The 22249-nt window shown below is 42.8% G+C and overlaps 1 protein-coding gene across 5 annotated transcripts in view; it reads left to right on the top strand.

Annotated features, from left to right (window-relative positions):
• Kdm2a (lysine demethylase 2A) overlaps positions 1-22249 on the top strand; it is an 82066-nt gene that overhangs the window by 55838 nt on the left and 3979 nt on the right. For 4 of the 5 annotated variants that reach the window (XM_029472319.1, XM_029472320.1, XM_021151213.2 and 1 more), the window contains 7 exons: positions 388-782; positions 12789-12872; positions 14675-14944; positions 15657-15788; positions 17030-17119; positions 18907-19616; positions 21402-21565. In XM_029472319.1, coding sequence (XP_029328179.1) covers positions 388-782; positions 12789-12872; positions 14675-14944; positions 15657-15788; positions 17030-17119; positions 18907-19616; positions 21402-21565 — 1845 coding nt within the window. Of the gene's footprint in view, positions 1-387; positions 783-9913; positions 10329-12788; positions 12873-14674; positions 14945-15656; positions 15789-17029; positions 17120-18906; positions 19617-21401; positions 21566-22249 lie in introns of those variants that run through there. The other variant, XM_021151215.2, reaches the window with a different exon arrangement.

Here is a 22249-nt window from a genome sequence, read left to right as displayed (position 1 = left end):
GGCCCTGTGATCCATCCAATAGCTGACTGTGAGCATCCACTTCTGTGTTTGCTAGGCCCCGGCCTAGTCTCACAAGAGACAGCTATATCAGGGTCCTTTATTTTTGTTTTCTGAGGCAGGGTCTCACTCTAACTGGTCTGAAACTCACTATGTAGACCAGCCTAGCCTGGGACTCACTGAGACCCTTCTGCTCTCCTTATCAGTACACTGGGGGTAGAGGTGTGCACCACCCCACCCAACTCCTACAGGGTTATTTCTGTTTGTAACTGTGATTTTCAGAAACATTGGTCTTGTCATCTATAACTTTGGACCGATTGTCCAAAGTCTTTGGACAAAGCTTTTCCTCTTTTTGATAAACTAGACAACTAGCATTTATCTTTTTTGTAGATATGGAATTAAATGAGTTGGAGTCTGGAAATGGTGATGAGGAAGGGGTGGACAGAGAAGCCCGACGCATGAACAATAAGCGATCTGTGCTGACCAGCCCTGTTGCTAATGGAGTCAACCTGGATTACGATGGACTTGGCAAAGCCTGCCGAAGTCTTCCAAGTCTGAAGAAAACTTTGTCTGGAGACTCATCCTCAGACTCTAGCCGGGGATCCCACAATGGCCAAGTTTGGGATCCCCAATGTAGCCCTAAAAAGGATAGGCAAGTGCATCTCACCCATTTTGAACTTGAAGGTCTTCGATGTCTTGTAGATAAGTTAGAGTCACTGCCACTGCACAAGAAGTGTGTCCCCACAGGGATAGAAGACGAAGATGCTCTGATTGCTGATGTAAAGGTAAGCAGCCATTGACATGTGCAGAAAAGTCAAGTTTCTTGATTTGGAGGGAGAAAAAGTACAGGGATTATGGATGCTTCAATTACAAGGAAGTTAATTAATATGTGCCTGTGTAAGTAAGTGCTGCCCAGTGTTTCAATTTCTAGAGTGACATTAACTCACCATTTTGGAAATGGGAACATACATGTATCTAGTGTTGATTTAAACTTAGTGCTAAAAACGAAGCTTACCACTAAAATGTTGGGTGGGCAGAGCAGGTGAGATGGCTCAGTGAGTAGACCTGATTGCCTGAGTATAATTCCTGGAGATGGTATATCAGGTACATTCATATACATTTTTATTTTTGTTTTCTGAGGCAGGGTCTCACTCTTAACTGGTCTGGAACTCACTATGTAGACCAGCCTAGCCTGGGACTCACTGAGACCCTTCTGCTCTCCTTATCAGTCATAAGCATGAGGACCTTGCTTTAGTTCCTAGGCTCTGTATTTTAAAAAAAAAAAGAACAAAAACAAATAAGGCAAAAGTTAACGCAGTGGTGTCCACCTGTGACCCTAACATTCCTACGGTGAGACGGGGACTGGCCAGAAGCTGATTCTGTCTGCCTAATCATATTCCCGGTGCTTCCCTTCCTACCCTAGTCTCCCTTTCTGCCTTCATGTCACATGTATTTCTTTACCCTGTGTTCTTTCCTCCTATGATTTCCCTTCTACCCCATTCTCCCCCAACACAAATACAGATTCTACTGCAGTAATAACCTGCAGTTCCATCCATTTTCTTGAAATGCCATGGTTTTATTTTTCAAAAACTTTATTGTATAATTATGAGCCACACTTTCATTACCCATTTATCTGTTAATAGGCACCTCAGCTGGTTACATTTCTTAGCTATTATGAATAGTCCAGCAATAAAAATGTCTATCCAAATATTTGTGGATTGGTGAATTGGAATCTTTCAAGTATATATACCCAGTATTGTAGCTGGATTATGTAGTAGCTCTTCTTTTAGTTTTTTGAGGAACAATCATACTGACTTCAACAACTCCTGTACCAAGTTGCATTTCTACCAGGAAAGTATAAGAATTCCTTTTTTCACAGGTCCTCACTAACATTATCACTAGATTTCTTTTTTTCTGTATTATCATTATTATCATGATTAGACTAAGGCCTGTGTATTGCAGTGGGATAGAGATTGAACTCAGGTCCTGAGGGTTGCACGGCAAACTCTTTACTATAACCAGCTCCAGTCATTGATTGTCTTTGTCAGTATTTGAACCAGAATGAGATGAAATCTCACAGCAGCTTTAGTTTGCTTTGTATTGATGTCTGAATACACCTTTTCAGATATTCATTGAGCATTTGTATTTCTTTTATTTATTGTTTTTTGAGATTTGGTCTCTGTATATAGTCCTAGCTGTCCTAGAACTCACTCTGTAAGCCAAAGCAGCCTCAAACTCCTAGAGATCTGCCTGCCTCTGCCTCAGAAGCACTGGGATTAAAGGCCTGCACCACCGTCACCACCTGGCTTTGTTTTATTTTTTAATAAATGATAATGTATAATTTGTGTGGGGTATGTACACATGAGTACATGTGTTTGAAGAGACCAGAGGTATCAGATTCTCTTGGAGCTGAAGTTTTTGTGTGTTGAGTTGCATAAGACAAATGCTGGGGATTTAATTCTGGTTCTTTGGATACATGCTCTCAACCACTGAGTTATCTCTCCAAATCAGGTCTTTTCTATGTTGCCTTGGCTGTCTTGGAATTTCCTGTATAGACCTGGACAGTCTTTTTTTTTTTTTTTTTTTAAGATTTATTTATTTATTATATGTAAGTACACTGTAGCTGTCTTCAGACACTCCAGAAGAGGGCGCCAGATCTTGTTACGGATGGTTGTGAGCCACCATGTGGTTGCTGGGATTTGAACTCTGGACCTTCAGAAGAGCGGTTGGGTGCTCTTACCCACTGAGACATCTCACCAGCCAGACCTGGACAGTCTTAAACTCACAAATATCCTCCTACTTCTGCCTCTTTAGTTGTTGGGATTAAAGGTGTATGCTACCATACCTGGCTTACAAATACATCCTGAAGTGTATTATGTTTGGGGGTGGGGGGGTTGTTTTTTAATTTTAGCCAGGTGGTGGTGATGGCTCACACCTTTCCAGGCCAGCCTGATCAGAGTGAACACCAGAAAAGCTAAGACTACACAGAGATACCATGTCTTAAAATAAAATAAAATGTTACTTATATGTGTGTGCCTGCCTGTTGAGGTCAGAGGAAAGTGTTAGATTCCTGGAACAGGAGTTATAGGTATTCCTGAGCCACATCCGGTGAGCTGAACAACCAAACTTCTGTCCTCTAAAGGAGCCACAAGAGCTTCTAACCACTGAGCCATCTATCTCTCGAGCCCCCAGGCTCCTCCCTGTTATTGGAGGTATGCTTGGTTTTGAAACTGGATCTCTCAACATAGCTCTATCTGTCCTGGAACTCACTATATGGACTAAGCTGACCTCAAATTCAGAGAGCTGCCTTCCTCTGCCTCTTCCTCCTGTGTTCTGGGATTAAAGGTATCTGCTGGTAAACTCAGCTTCTAATTTTTTTAAAAAACATACTGTTTTAGTGTGGAATTACTTCTCTCTTTCTATGACGTGGGTTTCAGGGATCAAACGCAGGTTTCCAGACTTAGCAGCAGGTGCCCTTTTCCCACTGAATGGCCTCACTAGCCCTCATCCCTGTTTTCTTCTGTCAATTTTGATGTTACAGATCTTTGACCCATTTTGAATTTATTTGTATTTAGAGTAAAAGAGTCTGATCTTTTACATAGATAGTCTAAGCTAGTTTTTGAAACATCATTTGGTGAAGCTGTCTTTTTTCAATGTATATTTTAATATCTTTGTCAGAAATTAGGTGTCTGTACCTATATCTACAACAACCTCTTTTTTGCAGCTATTCCATCTCAAGTGCATGTGGGAAACAATAAATTTTGACTTTGGAGACTTGTTTAACTTGAATAATTATCTTTAGAAAAATCTATAAAAAGAAAACAATTCCTAAGATTATCATACAACATTCTTCTGGTCTGTGTGTTTCTAGTTCATAAAAATGAGTATCTCAGCTGGGCGTGATGGCGTACACCTTTAATCCCAGCCACTCGGGAGGCAGAGGCAGGTGGATTTCTGTGTTCGAGGCCAGCCTAGTCTACAAAGTGTTCCAGGACAGCCTGGGCTATACAGAGAAACCCTGTCTCAAAAAAAAAAAAAAAAAAAAATTCAGTTCTAAGTATGTCTATGGATCTAATTTTAACTAAATCCAGTTGTAGATACAACCATTATACTACAGTATTTTACTGTTCAAGGTCAAAGTTTCTGCTAGAAATAGAAAAACTTGCTTAAGTAAGCAATTTAATATAGCTTAAATAAAGAAAAATTGTTTGGTTTGGTTTTTAGGGAGAGTCTTGCTGGGGAACCCAGGCTGACCTCGAATTAGGAATCTTCCTACTTGAGTGTCTTTGGTACTAGGATCACAAGTGTGTATCAGCTGCCATGCTTGGCCTTTGTATGGAGATTAAAGGAAAAGGTGGTCTAATAGATTATCAGGAGAGAATGTAGAAAAAAATAAAAGGAAGCAGCAGTAAGGCAGGTGGGTAAGTTAAGGGGAGGCTTCCAAAGGACTCCAACCATATGAAAATCACACAGAACTTGTATTTATCAAGAATTACTGCCGGGCGTGGTGGCGCACGCCTTTAATCCCAGCACTCGGGAGGCAGAGGCAGGCGGATTTCTGAGTTCGAGGCCAGCCTGGTCTACAAAGTGAGTTCCAGGACAGCCAAGGCTACACAGAGAAACCCTGTCTCGAAAAACCAAAAAAAAAAAAAAAAAGAATTACTAGGAACTATAGCTGTCAATACTGGCTGAGACATTGTGGCACAGGTTGGAACATAAGGAACCTAGTGGCCTATGTCTGAATAGACTGACAGTGTTTAGATTCTTGTTTCAGTACTTCATTCATACCTCCTCTTGTTTACCTCAAATGAGATGTTAAAATGCAGCCTCTGGGGGTCTGGAGAGATGGCTCAGCAGTTAAGAGCATTGACTGTGCTTCCAGAGGTCTTGAGTTCAATTCCCAGCAACCACATGGTGGCTCACAACCAACCATCTATAATGGAATCTAATGCCCTCTTCTGAAGAGAGTGACAGTGTACTCACATATATTAAATCAATCCATCTATCTTTTTTTAAAAATGCAGCCTTTGTAGAGCTGGGCATGGCATGTTGCTCACCTGAAATAATACCTACTCAAAAGGTAGAGGCAGAAGGGTCGGTTGAGCCTAGGAGTTGCAGATCATTCTGGTCAACAAAATAGGATCCCTTTCAAAAATACAAAGAAAATACTGAATCCAGTCTTAGAGAGCAGCTATATCCATCAGTTGTGTGTAATGAGAGTTTTACAAAGTTCAGAGCTTAAATTTGATAATCTGAGCATCAACAAGAACAACAACAAAAAAGCATTGAGTCTGGGAGAGTTTTAGTCCAACCCTCCCTTTTTTAAGGCATTTGAAGGGGCTAGATTGGTGACCCAGCAGTTAAAAGCACTTGCCACTTTGCCTATTCTTTCAAGAGAATCCAAGTTTGGTAGTCAGCATCCATGTTGATTGGCTTACTCCAGCTAATGCTTTCACTAGCAGTCTGGTGCCCTCTTCTGGCCTAAACTCTGTACTACTCATACACATGCCCTTATACACAATTAAAAATAAGGTGCCCCTACCCCTTTCTTTTTAAGGCAAGGTGATAGTTCCTGCCTATAAATACCAAGCACTCAGAAGGCTGGAACAAGGTCGAGTTTGAGAGCAATCTGGGATATAGAGTGAGACCTTGTCTCAAACAACACCACTAACAAAATTAGAATAATTTGGTTGGGTAGGTGTCAAAACATTACACTGATTGGAACTCTGCAACACTGGAGAACTTAGCACGTATTTCCTAGTGGCTGAGTTGCAGTTGGGATCAAGAGGAAGCAGTTTATTCTTTTATGCAGAAAGAAATTATATATTGTTACAATCTATCTGCTTCTCAGAAATAGTGAATGATGAGATGACTATAGCCATAACTACATATTTCCTTGAAGAAAAGTCCATTTTAGTGCAGTGATAAAGAACTTTCAACATGCTAAAATGTTAAGTTTTACAGAGTTGAAGAATCATAGAGTATAGAGTTAGAATGGGATTAATTGAAAAAAAAAACTAGAGCATTTAAAGAGTATGAGTTTATGGATAACGTAAATCACATGGAATATATATAATAAAAAGGCAGAAGGTGAAACTGTATAGTATGGCTCCATTCATAGAAGTAGCTCATTGCAAAGGGCTTTTGTTTTTTGTTTTTGGGGTTTTTTGTTTTTGTTTTTGTTTTTTGTTTTCCAGACAGGGTTTCTCTGTATAGCCCTGGCTGTCCTGGAACACACTCTGTAGACCAGGCTGGCCTCAAACTCAGAAATCCTCCTGCCTCTGTCTCCCAGGTTCTAGGATTAAAGGCGTGCGCCACCACTGCCTGGCGCAAAGGGTTCTTAAAAGTACATTCTAAGCTGCTGTGAACAGAGCACTAGAAAGATGATGACAATCAACTGGAAGAATTTAATTGGACTTTATTGCTTTGTTTATACCTATCTGTTTTGGTTTATTTTGCTGATAAAGAATCCTCAGTGTGTATTATATACACATACGAACCAATCATACTTTGCAACATTAAGTTAAATTATATATTATATAAAATATATCTATCAAATTGTTAAAATTAATAATAAGGTAAGGTTGAAAGTGGATTTCAATGACAGAGAATGTTTCTGTATCAGCACCAAAAAATTTAAATCTTACTGTTAGTAATTAAGAAGTGATAACATAGTAGCTAGTTACAAATCTATGAAATTCATTTATTCTGGTACTAGTCTTGTTCGCTGGGGCCTTCAAGTCCATTTGTAGAATGGGCATTCAAGTAGGCTAAGTACATATATTATGCATTTCCTATGCACAGGGCTCAGAGCAAACTCTGAGGGAAGATGAAAGAGTTTATCCTGAATAAGGAGGAAGTACCAGTCTTCTCATTTCACCAGCTAAAACTGTCCTGGTAGATGAAACAAATTGATTTAAATAACATTCCATAAATACTAACAGCTTTCAGTTTATTAATTGGGAAATCATTCTTTGTAGTGCAATAAATCCATGCTACTCTAATTTAAGCTTTTAAAAACTTATCTTTTATCTAAAAATTTACACTAAGCTCTACCCCATTAGTATAATAGTACTGAATCAGAGTGGTGGTAGCAAATAACCACGGAAATGGTAGTTATCTGGGGCTGGAGAAATGGCTCAGTTTTTAGGAGCACTGACTGCTCTTCCAGAGAACCCAGGTGCCAGTACCAGCACCCATGAGGCAACTCACAACCACACTTGTAACTCCAATTCCAGGGGATCCAATGGCTTCTGTTTACCTCAGTTACCAGGCATGGAGTAGGTGTGTATACATGCAGGGAAAGCGTGTATACACAAAGTAAAAGTAAAATAAAACAAAATACAATAGTTGTCATTTGTAATTTTCACTAACAAGATGCTGCTATGTGTGTTTTAAAAGGTTAGGTTCGAGCCGGGCGTGGTGGCGCATGCCTTTAATCCCAGCACTCGGGAGGCAGAGGCAGGTGGATTTCTGAGTTCAAGGCCAGCCTGGTCTACGAAGTGAGTGCCAGGACAGCCAGGGCTACACAGAGAAACCCTGTCTCGAAAAACCAAAAAAAAAAAAGGTTATGCTCTTCTTCCTGGGCTGTTTGGTGCTGGTGGTGGTGGTGATGGTTGTTTCCAAGACAGGGTTTCTCTGTATGGCCCTGATGTCCTGGAACTCACTAGGTAGACCAGGCTAGCCTTGAACTCACAGAGATCCACCTGCCTCTGCCTCACAAGTGTTGAGATTAAAGAAGTATGCTGACACTGCCAGCTCCTCCTTAGCTTTTGAGGTAGGGTCTCATTGTGAAGCCTAAGTAGGCCCTGAAGTACATTCTCTTGTTTCATCTTCTTAAATGCTAGCATTGCACATATTTGCCGCCATGCCTAGTTTACTCTTTTTTTTTTTTGGTCAGCCACCGTTTATTGTTAATTACAGAAGAGGGCAAATTAGGCCATTAAATATGTAACTTGAAAATTTATTGAAGTAAGTTTCGTAGTGGCATATCTTTTTCCTTTTTCTTTATTTTTTTCGGGTAGATTTTGCTATAACCAATTTTCCTTGAGGTAATATGTTTTTCTAAAGTACTTTAGCATTCTTCTAGGATAGATAGCACTGAAGATAAGCATTTTTAAAGAAACTTCTCAATAGCTAGATCAGTGTGTTGGGGGGGGTGTTTGTTATTTGCTTTTTCTTTTTTAGAATTATTTATGTATATGGGTACACTGTGACTGTCTTCAGACACACCAGAAGAGAGTATCAGACCCCATTATAGATGGTCATGAGCCACTATGTGGTTGCTGGGAATTGAACTCAGGACCTCTGAAAGAGCAGTCAGTGCTCTTAACCACTGAGCCGTCTCTCTAGCCCCAGCTAGATCACTATTAAACAAAACTTTTCATATGAAATAAACTGAATATACTTGGAACTGGAATCTTAAAATGACGGTGCCAAGAAGCAGTCTGAGATCAGCATGACCATGTGAGCATTTCCTGGAAGAACTCAGTCAAGAACACAGAAGCATCTCTTTGATTCTGTAAGCCACTATGAGGATAAGCGCATGCCACATGTTGAGGGTCCAGGAGGATCACTCTAAGCCCCCACGGGTTGGAGCTAAGCCTGGGTAGGCAACAGAGGGAGGGAAACGGTCTGGCAGAAAGTACATTCACAAACACAGCCCTTGGTGCTAGCTCAGATCCCAGAAAGCCTATTAGGCCACTTTATTCCAGAAACTCACGATAATGGTGCTTTCTGCCAAACTTGACAACCTCCATTCAGGGACCCATATGATAAAAGTTGTCCTCTAACATCTACCGCACACATAAATAAATAAAATGTCATTTTAAAAAACCAGGATGGTAGTGAAAGCTAGATGTTTATTTATGTCAAAATAGTACCAGCAGTTATATTAAGAGGATCTGGAAAATGCAAGTTCTGCTGCTCCTTTTCCTGCTCAGCTTGTCTTCCTATGTTGACACACATGTGTAGGCCTCTGACCTAAGTGAACCTCCCCTTTCTTCTGCAGCCCATGGCTCGAGGACCTCTAGACAGAATAGATGGTGTGAAGTGTCAATAGGGTGAAGGGCTGTTTGCTTCATGGGGAATATCAATAACGTAGTCACACCTATATTTCCTGCACCTAAAAACTGAGGCAGTAGGATTAAGAATGAGGCAGGCAAAGCTGATTTAGAAACAGAAATCTGGCAGAGTGGTGTCTGGAATGCGAGGCATTCTCTTGGGCAGAGGGGACTGCTGCTGCTGGGAAGGAAGGCCTGTTCCCTGACTCCCTGTCTGTACCTTGTACAGAGGCAAGAGGATCAAGTGTTCTGACCAGAGAAGCTTGATTTGTTCACAGTGGAGTTGCTAAAAGATTGCTGCGTGTAGAGTTAAAATATGCTGATGGTTCCCTGTCACAACCAAAAGTAGGCATGTACTGTATTTGTGGTTGATGGGAACAGCCATATTTTATCTTTGTGTTACCTGTAATGTGGTATTTCTGAAGGTGTTGATATAAATACTTGCTGGTGGGATGGAGCTATGTGAGTGTGGACAGGTGTGAAACAGACAGTTAACTTAGGAAGGGCTGGGGAAAAGCAAGCTGCTGCCAGCTTCCTCCTCAGAGGCTGGACTCTTGTTGGGATCCCAGAGAGGAATGAAATCTGAGCCGTCAGTGAGAGAGCTCTAGTTATAGCAATAAGTGACAACGAGTGGAATGGGATGAGGCTACTGTAAAGGTATGTAGGTATACATAGCCTGTGGATCGGGTTAAAGCCTTTCCTTCCACAGACGCCTCCTGAAGTCTGCTACCAAGAACCCTCCCGGGGCTAGCCCTGGGTTCTCCTGTTGCAGTGTTGGAGGGAAGGATCTGGGGCTTGAGCTGGCCAAGCTCCCTCCCCCAGCAATGCTTCCTCCAATCACGAGGAGGTGAGCGGCTGCCAAACACCTCCCCTCTGGGTGCTGCAGCAGAACGGCCAGGCCCTCTGCCTGGCTGGCTCGCTCGAGCTGCGCTCCCCCTCCTGCCATCTTCCGTTGCAAAGCATTTCTGGGAGCTGCATGTGGGTGACGCAGCAGCATTGTTCACAGGCACAGGAAGCCGCGGCTGAGCTGAAGGGCTTTAGAAGGAGCTCAGAGTGCTCCACGCTGCTCTGAGTAGCCTGACGGGCTACAGCAGGACTGCCCTACCTTACATGCTCTGGGAGATTCGGGATTTTCTCGGAAATCAGGATTTTCCTAGAAGCAGAAAAGCTAACTCCTTCCGCACAACTTCAACACAGAAAACAAAACAAAGGCGCTGGGGAAACTTCACCCAAGAGCCTCTGCAGCTCCAGAGCAGCAAGAAATGCAAGGTCAGGCGGTCGGTTGGCAAGCTTTTTCTGGTTTGGGGTGTGTATAACTGTAGAGACTTTGTCTCTTGCAGAAGGCAGAACTGCCTGCTGGGCGAGTCCAGGACAATGCGTGTGTTAGTTGTGTTTGAGCCGTTGTTAACACTTGTTCTCTAGCTGGTGGGATGTGCTTTGGAATTGGGGTGCTTGGCTTTGTGGGGTACTTACTGCTTGATCAGAGGGCCCTCCGTTCTCCTTCCCTTCTCTGTTCTCTGGGGTGTGGGCCTGTGTTTGAATGTTCTCCCAAATGCCTGGAACCTAGATAGGCAGAGCCTTTCCGCACTCCACCCACCCCCACCCCCGCTCCCTGATCCTGAATCCCTACTGGTGAGTGGTGGTGGCTTTTTTATGGTTTCTCCTAGGACCTCAGCTACAGTCTTGTCTTTTTTTCTTTCTTTCTTTTTTCTTTTTCTTTTTTTTTTTTTTTAACGAAACCATTGCGGACTTGGCCCCACCGAATTTAGGCTAGGAAGGAAATGTGCATTTCCCTCCACACCCACACATACCCCAGTAATTGAGTGGTGTGTGTGTGTTAACTGCCCCCACCCAGCGCAGCCCGCAGTTTGTCTCTCTGCCCTTCTCTGTGCCCCCTACAAAAGTCTTGCAGGTGGACTTAAACTGTTCCAGTGAACTTAAGTTCCTTTTCTACTCTCTTAACCATGGGTCTTTCTGTGCAGTCTGCTTTGCTGAAAGTGGAAAGTCCCTGTTTGTGGACAGCTCAGTTCTCTCCCGCAGAGGAAATGGGCAGAGTCCTACTCCTCCCGTATGCAAAGTGGGGGAGGGGAGCCATGCACTCCTCGGTGTACTTTTTGAATGGACCTGAATTTTTCACCCTAGGAAGATTAGGAGCTGAGACCAGAACCTTTTCCCACGTGGTACCACACCCAGCCTCTTCACCCCCACACAGTATGGTGCTAGCTTGAGGCTCTAGAATAGGGTGCCATAGCAACTTGAAGTAAATAAAATGACTGAAAATGAGATCGTTTGGGGGAAGGTGTGAGGCATCTGGAGTTTTGGTAAAAGGGGATCTTAATAGAGGACTTTTTCAGAATGTAAAGAGGTCTTGTGAGCCCTAATTCTGGAATTTAGAGCATAATCTGTAGGTTAAGGATAAAAGTAATTAAAAGTTCTGATTATGGAAATGCTCGTTAAAGATGACCCAAGCACTAATCCTTCTAGGTCAAAGATTAGTTTTTGCTGAAAGCTAGTGTATACACTTAAAAGGTGACCCGTCTCTTAAGTTCTTTTGCTGTAGCATTCATTACTTTGCCATCCATGCAGTCAAAGGGGATATTTATTACTAGGTGGTTTGTGGTTTAGAGTCTCTTTCAGACGTAAAATGTCTCAAAATAAAGTCAACCAATGTGATTCACTGGCAGCTTCTTACTATCACATTATAACTAAGCCATCCATGTTTGTTAAAGTCATAAGAACCATTGATCTAAGACTGTTTATTTCCTATTAATCGCTATACATGCAAAGCAAACTCTGCTGCTTGCCTGTGCGCGCGCACTGTGACCTCCCAGAGGGCGGGCATGCAGCTGTGATCAGCTGTGGAACCAGTCTGTATCTGGGGATGTGTAACTCACTGGTAGAACATTAGCCTAGAATGTGCATGTGTGAGGTTGTGGGTTTAATCCCCAGGACTGCTTCCTCTTCTCCCCCAGAATTAAGTCTTCTGTTGAACCAGGACGTTAAGGTTATACTGTGCTGCAAACTTGATATTAGCCATTTATTTTGATGCCCCTTTGCCCACATCTACAAAATAAAAACAAAAACTGATAATAATTGCTGCCATTGAAAAGTGCAGAAGAAGCTGCACTCTAATTCCAGTATAAACAGGGAGGCACAAACAGGCAGATCTCTATGAGGCTGAAGCCAGCCTGGTCTACAGTGAGACTTCCCAGATAGCCAGGACTGTGTGGAAAAACATTGTCTTGAAAAACAAAACACAAACAAAAAAACCAGAAAAGTACAGAAGTAATGAAAAGTTTTACTATCCTGTACCTTTATAAAATTGCTTCATAAATAACAATGTAACACTTTAGTATCTAGTTGCTTTCATTTCTTAGAAATATATAGATAGGGAGTTGAGCAAAGAGGTTTCTGTCATTGTTTGAGATAAAGCCTCACTGTGTAGCCCAGGCTGGCCTGGGGCTGAGGGTAGACCTGCTTCCTCCCACCTAGAATTACTGGCGTTCAAAGGTCTCAGTAGCAGATAGCAGTACTCTGAGGTTTCTCTTTTTATTGTTTTTATTGTTGATGTATGTGATTTGCCCTAAGTCTGTATGAAGGGGAAATGTAGCCAACCTGTCCTGTCCATCTTGTGGTGTTCACAGGGCAAGGGGGAGGCTGAGTCTGAATGCTGTTGAGGGTGCTTGGCTTTGTGTTGGCCATACTCAGCTTATTCTCTTTGGTTTTTAGATTTTGCTGGAAGAACTTGCCAGTAGTGATCCCAAGTTAGCCCTCACCGGAGTCCCTATAGTACAGTGGCCAAAAAGGGATAAGGTAAGAGAATCTTCTGCTTGATCTTCAAGCCACTTAAGTTGATTGCCAATTTGTCATTAGTATTCTGGAATCAAAAGACAGCTAGACACAGATAGGTTTTGATTGATGCCTTGATACTCAGGAAAGGCTGTGCAGAAGCTGGTAGATCTCTACGAATTTGAGAGTATCCTGGACTATATTGTGACTTTAGGACAGCCGGAGCTACAGAGTGAGACCCTGTCTCACAAAAACAACAACAAAAACTCAATGGGCCTGCATATGGTACAGGCCTTTCTTTGATCCCAGCACTCAGAAAATAGAGGGAGAAAAATTGTTGTAAGTTCTCCAGGCCAGTCAGGGCTACATAGCAAAACCCTATCTCAATAAATGAGGAAATAAATAAAATACGGATGGTTAATCATTACTTGGTTTTGTTCTGACTCATAGTTCAGGGTAATTGTCTCTCTTTGAAGTTGACTTAACAAAACTATCACCAGGTTCAGATGCTTTGCTACATTGTTGACCAAAGTAGATATCATTATTCTTCTGGCGCAGAAACTCAGCTAAATATGAGGGAAAGCTAGTTTAAACCTGTCCATATGTATCTGATAACTGGGAGGTTCTGTTGTTGATACGGTGAGACCATGAGCTTAAGAATTTACCACTCTGCCCTTTTTGAAACAGGGTCTCAGCAAGTTTACAGAGCTGACCTTGAATTCATGACCTGCTTCTACCTCCTATTTGCTAGGATTACAGGTAGATTGCTATCACACCCAGCTAAGATTAAAAAGAATTTCCATCAGCAAATACATTGTCTGTCCTTTGTTTTACATACTTCATAGCTTACTTCCTGTGTAACTTTTTACCTTGCTGTCAGTGACAGGGTCTTCTGTCCTGACTGTGAGCCACACTAAGCTTCTCTCCAGCAAAGCCGGATTAGGCAGATGTTAAAGTGTTGGGTTGAATATCTGTCTTCTTGGTTTTTTGAGACAGGGTTTCTCTGTGTAGCCCTGGCTGTCATGGAACTCAAAAGATCCACTTGCCTCTGGGCCTTCACTACTCAACTTGAATAGTATCTTTAAAGAGCCACCTCCCTCTTCCTGGGTCTAGGAATCTCACTTGCCATGAGCGACTGCCTCAAAACAATTCAGTCATTTATGGCTGTTGGCTATTTCATGGCAGAAAATTATTTAAGAAATTGTGAGAAACTAAAGGAATATAAGATATGTTTCTTATCCTTGAAAAGGTTTCTAGCAGGGTAAATAAACATGTATTAAAATCATAAACATTGAAATTTATTCCACACTTAAATGTTATTAGATGCAGTATAACAATTCATGTGAGCTTCCATTTGGAGTGATAAATGAATAAGGCATCTAGGACTTTGTCATCCTGTTTAGGGGTTTGTCATAAGTACCATCCATCAGACTTAACCCAGAAAGCTTTAGGGAGAAGCAGGTCTTACAGCTCTCTAAATTAAAAGAGATAGCAGAGTGTTAAGACAGAGGTTAGCAAATTTTTCTGTGGAGATTCTGTGTGTTTGTATGCCACCCAGACAAAAATGTCATATTCTATAGCATTTGAAAATGGCCATAGATAGTACATGCATAAATAAAGCATGGCTTTGTTCCAGTAAAAAGTTATTTATAAAGATTTATTTATAAAAATCTACTGGGGGGGGGGCAAAAAAAAAATCTACTGTGGCCAGTTTTGCCTACAGACATCTCTTTGCCAATCCTAGGCCAGGTACATTACCATGCAGTCTTCTGCCCTCTTCAGTTTTAAAGCAGCTGGATATGGTTGACCATGCTTTCTTTTTCCAGCTTAAATTCCCTGCCAGGCCAAAGGTGAGGGTTCCCACAATTCCCATCACAAAGCCTCACACCATGAAGCCAGCTCCACGCTTAACACCTGTAAGGCCTGCTGCAGCCTCCCCCATTGTGTCAGGAGCCAGGCGGAGAAGAGTTCGGTGCAGGAAATGCAAAGCTTGTGTGCAAGGAGAATGTGGAGTCTGCCACTACTGCAGGGACATGAAGAAATTTGGTGGACCTGGACGCATGAAGCAATCCTGTGTCCTCCGACAGTGCTTAGCAGTAAGTGATCCGAGTGAAAATTTTGCAAGGCTTGGTATTGGTGCCAGAGAAATTGTATATATGTAAAGTCAGGGAGACTCAACTGAGATGGGTTTAGAAGGAAGTTGTCTTTTTTGGGTTTGTTTGTTTGTTTGTTTGTTTGAAGAATTATTTATTTTGCGTACGTGGTGGCGCAGGCCTTTAATCCCAGCGCTCGGGAGGCAGAGGCAGAGGCAGGTGGATTTCTGAGTTCGAGGCCAGCATGGTCTACAAAGTGAGTTCCAGGACAGCCAGAGCTATACAGAGAAACCCTGTCTCGAAAACCAAAAAAAAAGAATTATTTATTTTATGTATATTTTATGTACACTGTAGCTGTCTTCAGACACACCAGAAGAGCGCATTGAGTCCCATTACGGATGGTTGTGAGCCACCATGTGGTTGCTGGGATTTGAACTCAGAACCTCTATAAGAGCAGTCAGTGCTCTTAACTGCTGAGCCATCTCTCCAGCCCCCTGAAGACAAGCCAACAAAGAATGAATTAATTGCCTTTGATGGTCTAGTTTCTAGGCAGTTTAGTCCCAAGTCTTTGTCAGTCATTGCCCCACCAAAACCCCCTCTGCTTACTAGCTTGTCTTTGTACACCCCAAGTGAACCAAGTCTCCTATCTTCATTTAAAGGGACTATGAAATTTAAAGGTTCAAAATCTGGTCTTCTGATCTTTGTCTTCTTGTAGCCCAGACTGCCTCATTCAGTTACGTGTTCTCTCTGTGGAGAAGTAGATCAGAATGAAGAGACACAGGACTTTGAAAAGAAACTCATGGAATGCTGCATCTGCAACGAGATAGTTCATCCTGGCTGCCTCCAGGTAAATAGATGCCTAAAGGCCCTTGACAAGAGAGTGGAACACCTGTCAGTAGAGGCTGGTACTATCCCTACTGTGGACTTTGAGCTGCCTAGTCACAGAGGAGAAAAGTAGCCCATTGTTCAGGTGTCTCCTGTGTATCAGGCTATCTAGTAATTTTTGAGAAGAGAATGGTATACAAAACAGACCAGTTCGTGTCCCAGTGGTCATGGGACATATCCCAGAGGGCCCTGGAGAGTGCGTTGGAAATCTTAAGGCCATTGTAATGAAACTTGAAGACATGTTTGAGGATGCTTCAAGCTCCTAGGTGTCCGTGCTACATCCCTCATTATATCTCAGAATATAAGCTTAAAGGGATGGTGGCAAAGGTGATTGGGGAAGGGGTGGGATATTTAGAATGCAACCTCAAAGGTGGAGTCATATGATTTAAATTATATATTCCTAAAATGCCCCAGGTGGAACATGCCTGTGAAACTGGATCTGTCAAATTTAGGTTTCAGGTACATGAGTGACTGGCATGATGACATGCCTGTATCCCAGTTACTCTGAGGTGAGAAAATACCTTTAGTTTGAAATCAGCGTTGGTAACATAGTAAGACACCCCACCCTACCCCATCTCAAAGGTGGGTAGGTTGATGGGTAGGTGGGTGGATATGCTGTTATATTGAGACATTCTCCCTGTGTAGTACTGGCTCATTCAGAACTCAGTTTGTAAATTAGGCTGCCCTTAAATTTACTTCTGCCTCTGTCTCCCAAGTGTTGAAATTACAAGCAAATGCCACTGTAATCTAGCCATAAACGCTTTGAACTTAGTCCTTACCACAAACCAGGGTTTGTTCTCAAGCAATTGAGTTCATACCTTGTTACATGAATTTACATTTTACAGTTGAGAACACTGAGTCACTGAAATATTGATCTCTGAATCTCATTACTTTGCCCAAATAACAAGATCAAGCCTGGTGACATTGACATGAGATATTTAGGAGAAAAAAACTCAAATCTAAACTGGCCCAGACCCTGAAAAGTCTTCAGGGAGCCTAGCTTTGGTCAAGCAGCCAAGAATCAAGGTGGCTGAAAGCCAGTGTTAGGACTGTTTGTTGCTCATTAGATCTCAGTCTTTAATTCCCATGTAGACCAGTATGTTTAGAAATCAACAGCTCTTTCAGTTTTTTCCTACCTGTTTTACTGTGTGATGTAGAAGGCAGAAGTGACTAACTTTTTAAAACATCTCTATCTGCCTATAGATGGATGGAGAGGGGTTACTGAACGAGGAATTGCCAAATTGCTGGGAGTGCCCAAAGTGTTACCAGGAAGACAGCTCGGAAAAAGCCCAGGTAAAGGAAATGTTCAGTCTGGTAGGTTGCTGTGCAGTGGCCTTTACAATAATATCCAAGGGCTTTCTCTGACCCACGATTATTTTGGTTTTATTTATTTAATATCTTTTTATCCTCCCTTTCTGGTTATTCCCCTTCCCCCTCCAGTTTGTTGGGGTTTGTTTGTTTATTTTGCTTTTGTATTTTTGTTTTATCTTTAGTTTTGATTTTTATATTACTAATTAACTGTTCCACTTAGGAGTCCTGATGTCCTTTTTATTCTTTAGGGTACTAGAAAGGCAGGAACCATCCCTGTGCTATTGAGTTGGAGAATTAGGTATGCAACTTTGTCCTGAGGAATGTAACTATGTAACTAGAGGGGAGCCAGGCTTGGCCTATGGTGCTGTTACTTACTGGATTCATATACTAGAGTATCCGGTTAAGCAGGTTTACTTTTTTTGGGGGGGGGGGTTCATCTTTAGCTCTTTGTCCTTACTTGCCCCATGCACCCAAATGTGCAATTCAGAAGCAGCCATTCTACTAGAGAGAATAGAGACGAGCTTCATGACCTTAGCCCAGGACATCTAAGGTTGTTGCCCTAATGGTTACCAGTAGTATCAGTATGCCAAAAGGACTCTGGTTACTCAAGCTGGCAAGGCTAGATCTGTTAAGAGCACAGACAGTAGAAGATGGCTGCCTCCTGTCAGTTCTTCAGGGATCCTGCACAGGCATGAAGAAGAAGCCTAAAGGAAATTGATTATCTTTATCTTTATTTCTTCCACTTGGGTTCTGGGGCAGTAGAACTCTTACTTAAGATTTTCTTGTTTGCTATTTTGAGACAAAGTCTCACTGTGTAACCTTAGCTGGTCTGGAATTCAACTATGTAGATCAGGTTGGCTTTGAACTCAAAGAGATCCAACTGCCTCTGCCTCCCCAGTGCTGAAAATCAAGGTGTGTGTACCATGCCTGGCTGCGTTGAAATATTTTTGAGGATGAGGGTTTGTGGAGCTGACTACTACCAGAGTTCTTATTCCACATTCTTGGACTAGCAACATTTTAATTTGTCTTTACTGGTGCTGTTGAGAATGGCAGAAGCTGTGGCTTTGCTACATTTTAATATTCTGTGCAAAATAGCCTCCAGAACAAAGATGGTCATTGCCTCAGTATTGACCAAGAATGTAAAGAACAAAAGAAATACAGACCCAGAGTGTTGCTGGTGACAGAATGTCTCCTTATGGAAAATCTTACTTATTAACAGAATATTTAGCGGCATATGTTGGTTGAGTTTTGTCTCAGCACAGTCAAGGGTGATCACAGGAAAGGACGGGTTTCAGAAAAGCACAGGCACTACAGGATGAGGTCTGGACCTAGCAGGATTCTTCACCATAATCATAGTGAAGTCTCTGCAGTGGCTTGGTTCCTGACAGAGTTGGATTGAGATACTGCAGAATGTACACAAGTGGTAGAGTTGTAATGCTAAAATAGCCTTTTTACCAGAGTTACCAAAAAAACGAGGTGCAGTGAATATGATAGAATGTAGAATCAGAGCCTTATATTTCTAGATTTCATTCCTCTGTACGTGGCCACAAACCTTTTCTCATGGGTAGGTTTCCCAAGTGACCATTTAAGGATTTTGTGTACTGAAATTATCATTCTATGGCCTGGGTTCGCATGTGAGCTCAGTTGCTGATCTTGGCAATCTGAATCACCAGCTTAGAGGAAACAGCCCCCTTAAGCAGCAGTGACAGGGCTTATTTAAAGAGTTTAGGGGGGGAAGCAGTGGTGTTTGTTTTCTATGCGTTTTGCAGAAGCGGAAAATAGAAGAGAGTGATGAAGAAGCTGTACAAGCCAAAGTCTTACGGCCCCTGAGGAGCTGCGAGGAGCCTCTCACACCCCCGCCTCACTCACCTACTTCCATGCTGCAGCTCATCCACGACCCGGTTTCTCCCCGGGGTATGGTGACTCGGTCATCCCCTGGGGCTGGCCCCAGCGACCACCACAGTGCCAGCCGTGATGAACGCTTCAAACGGCGGCAGTTGCTGCGGCTACAAGCCACCGAGCGCACCATGGTACGGGAAAAGGAGAACAATCCCAGCGGCAAAAAGGAGCTGTCTGAAGTTGAGAAAGCCAAGATCCGGGGATCGTACCTCACAGTCACTCTACAGAGGCCCACCAAAGAGCTCCACGGGACATCCATTGTGCCCAAGCTGCAGGCCATCACGGCCTCCTCTGCCAACCTTCGCCCTAACCCCCGCGTGCTAATGCAGCACTGCCCAGCCCGAAACCCCCAGCATGGGGATGAGGAGGGGCTTGGGGGAGAGGAGGAGGAAGAGGAGGAGGAGGAGGAAGATGACAGTGCAGAGGAGGGGGGTGCAGCCAGGCTGAATGGCCGGGGCAGTTGGGCTCAGGATGGAGACGAAAGCTGGATGCAGCGGGAGGTCTGGATGTCTGTCTTCCGCTACCTCAGCCGCAAAGAACTTTGTGAATGTATGCGAGTGTGCAAGACATGGTATAAATGGTGAGCAGGGATGCAGGGGCAGGGGGTAGGTGACAGGGCTTCTGTGTGCACCTTGATATTGTCAGGCATAAATAGACCTGCTCTGTGCGTACCTGCAGATGTTAGGGGAATTGGAGCCTTTGCCTCTTCTGCCTGCCCTTTGTTTCCCTGTCTCAGCTGGGGGGAGGGAAACCAATTTAAAGAATGGATTTTTGTACAGTCTGATAGGTTGTGAGCTTGTCTTCCCTCCCCTAACTTACCTTGTGCTGGTGGAGAATCTGTGACGAGCTGTTATTGCACCAAGAGGAGCAGGCGAACTTTACAAACTTGACGGTGCTCCTAATACTCCGGTTCTAGTACCCTTGGTCTTCCCTTCCGAGTTCGCTTCCACTTGAATTATCCCCCAAACTTGAATTATTCCTTTCTTCAACAAGTGGAGCCCAGTTCTGAAACTGAGACTTAATTATCCTTCCTAATGGACCATTTCTCCTCCAGTTTAACAGACATTTAGTGGGGAAATCCCAAGAACTAATGAAGAGATTGCTATGGAGCATTGTGAGGTTTTCTAGAAAGGTGTATAATTTTTATTTTGGTTACACACTGTTACTGTTGTTCCTAAAATTTGTGGTGTCTTGACCAGCAGAATATGTCTAGAAACTTGTCATAGTATGGTAGTGCCGGAGTGTGATATTACAGGTATGATACCAGCATCCATGAGACACAGGCAGAAAGATCTGCAGTTTGGGGTGAGCAAAGGCTTATAGCTCCAGACCAATCTGTGCTAAAGCATGAGAAGGAAAGAAAAGCAGATCCCCAGGCCTGCTAAATCAGAGCCTCTGGGATGGGTCCAGCAGTGTACTCTGAGATGTAGTATGTATGTGTGTTAGGTTTTGGTTTTTGTTTTGTTTTGTTTGTTGTTTTTTTATTTAAGGACTCCTACCATCAACATTGGTGTGCTATCAGTGAGACTTTTGTCAATTGTAATACCTTTGTCAGTACAAATCTTATTTCTTGACTTGAAATTTATGTGATCTACCCAGATTATCTTAATTTCTTTTTGTCAAGCAAGTAGGCTTCCTAGTCTCTAATCCTTGGTTTCCAGGCCAAGAAGGCACATAAGACTCCCAATACCTATTCCCTTGTGTCCTGCCAGGCAGGCTGACCTGGAGACTATAACATTGTAGAGTAGAGTGGGAAGGAAGGCCTCTCACTATCAGTTTTGGATGGACTGGCTAGATGTTAAGCTAGCAGGGAACCAAATGACTTAGTGTGAAAGAGAGCTGTCTAGATTGATAGAGAACCTCACTTTGCCTGAGACAGTAGTAAGCTCACGGCAAGATGTGGTGATGTTGGGTAGCATCCTTCATCTCCCTCAGCTCCACGTAACTATAACTAAGAAGGGAAAGAAGCAAGCTAAGAAATTCTAGGCAGTAAGAAGTCAAAAATCTTGTAACCAAGTTAAAGATTAAAGTCTGTGTCTAAAAATTATTTAAATGTTTTCTTTTTTTTACACTGTATAATAGGAGCCATTTTAGTACAAAGGAAGAGAATACAGCAAACTATTGTGTAGACTTGCCAAACCATGCCCAACCTATCCTGGATCTATAAAGTGTCTAGTTATAAAGGGGTGGGGGCAGTGTTTGCCTGACTCTGAGGTAGAAAATGACCGAGACTGCTGGTTTCTAGAGACCTTAACAGGAATGACCTTCAGGTATTGAGCCTTTACTAAGAAGTTTTCTAGCACAGTGCCTTGGGAGCGTCTTTGACAGGAATGTCAAGTTAGTTAAATTCTCTTCTGTCTTACAGGTGCTGTGATAAACGACTTTGGACAAAAATTGACTTGAGTAGGTGTAAGGCCATCGTACCACAAGCTCTCAGTGGTATCATCAAGCGGCAGCCAGTAAGCCTCGACCTCAGCTGGACTAACATCTCCAAAAAGCAGCTGACGTGGCTGGTCAATAGGCTGCCAGGTAGGTGAGCAGCCAGACCTGCCTCTGACCTAGAGGACCAGCAGGAAACATTAGGCTGTTGTCAGTACTGCTTAGAACTGATGCAATGCAGTTTGGGGAAGTAGTCCTGTGCCATGGCTGTCGGGGGCCATTGTAACTGCCAGTGTGTAAGGCATTACAGGATTGGTGACTGCACTAGATACAGAGAGAATGAGGTTAGGTTGCTGCTGCCAGCCCTGTACTTTTCCTGATCATAAAAAAAAAAAAAAGGAAATTTAAGTCAGTTTTTGCTTCTGTCAGCTCTTTGTTAGCCCTTCAGCATTCAAGGTCCCAGGAAGACAAGCTACACAGCATCTAATGCTGTGGTAGAAATTTAGTGTCTGGGTCTTGATTTTCCTTCTTTTCATGAGTGTGAATGTAGGCAAGTGTGCATTGATGGATATGTGTATATTAGGAACCTTGGGTCATTCATCTACTTTAAAAGTTGAGGCAGGGTCTATCAGACACCACAGAGCTTGTATCTGATGTGGCTAGTCTTGGTCTCCAGCTTGTTGAGGTCCCCTGCTCTTCCTTTCAATGCTGTAATTACTGGCAGGATGCCATGTCCACCTGGCATTATGTGGTTTCTGGGGATATGAATTCTGGTCTTTTCAATGAATGTAAATACTTTTTTTTTTTTTTTTTTTTTTTTTGGAGACAGAGTTT

Source organism: Mus caroli, chromosome 19 (genome assembly GCF_900094665.2).
Source record: "Mus caroli chromosome 19, CAROLI_EIJ_v1.1, whole genome shotgun sequence".
Lineage (NCBI taxonomy): Eukaryota > Metazoa > Chordata > Mammalia > Rodentia > Muridae > Mus > Mus caroli.
Note: the sequence above shows the minus strand (reverse complement) of the source record. Positions and strands in the feature narration are given on the sequence as shown.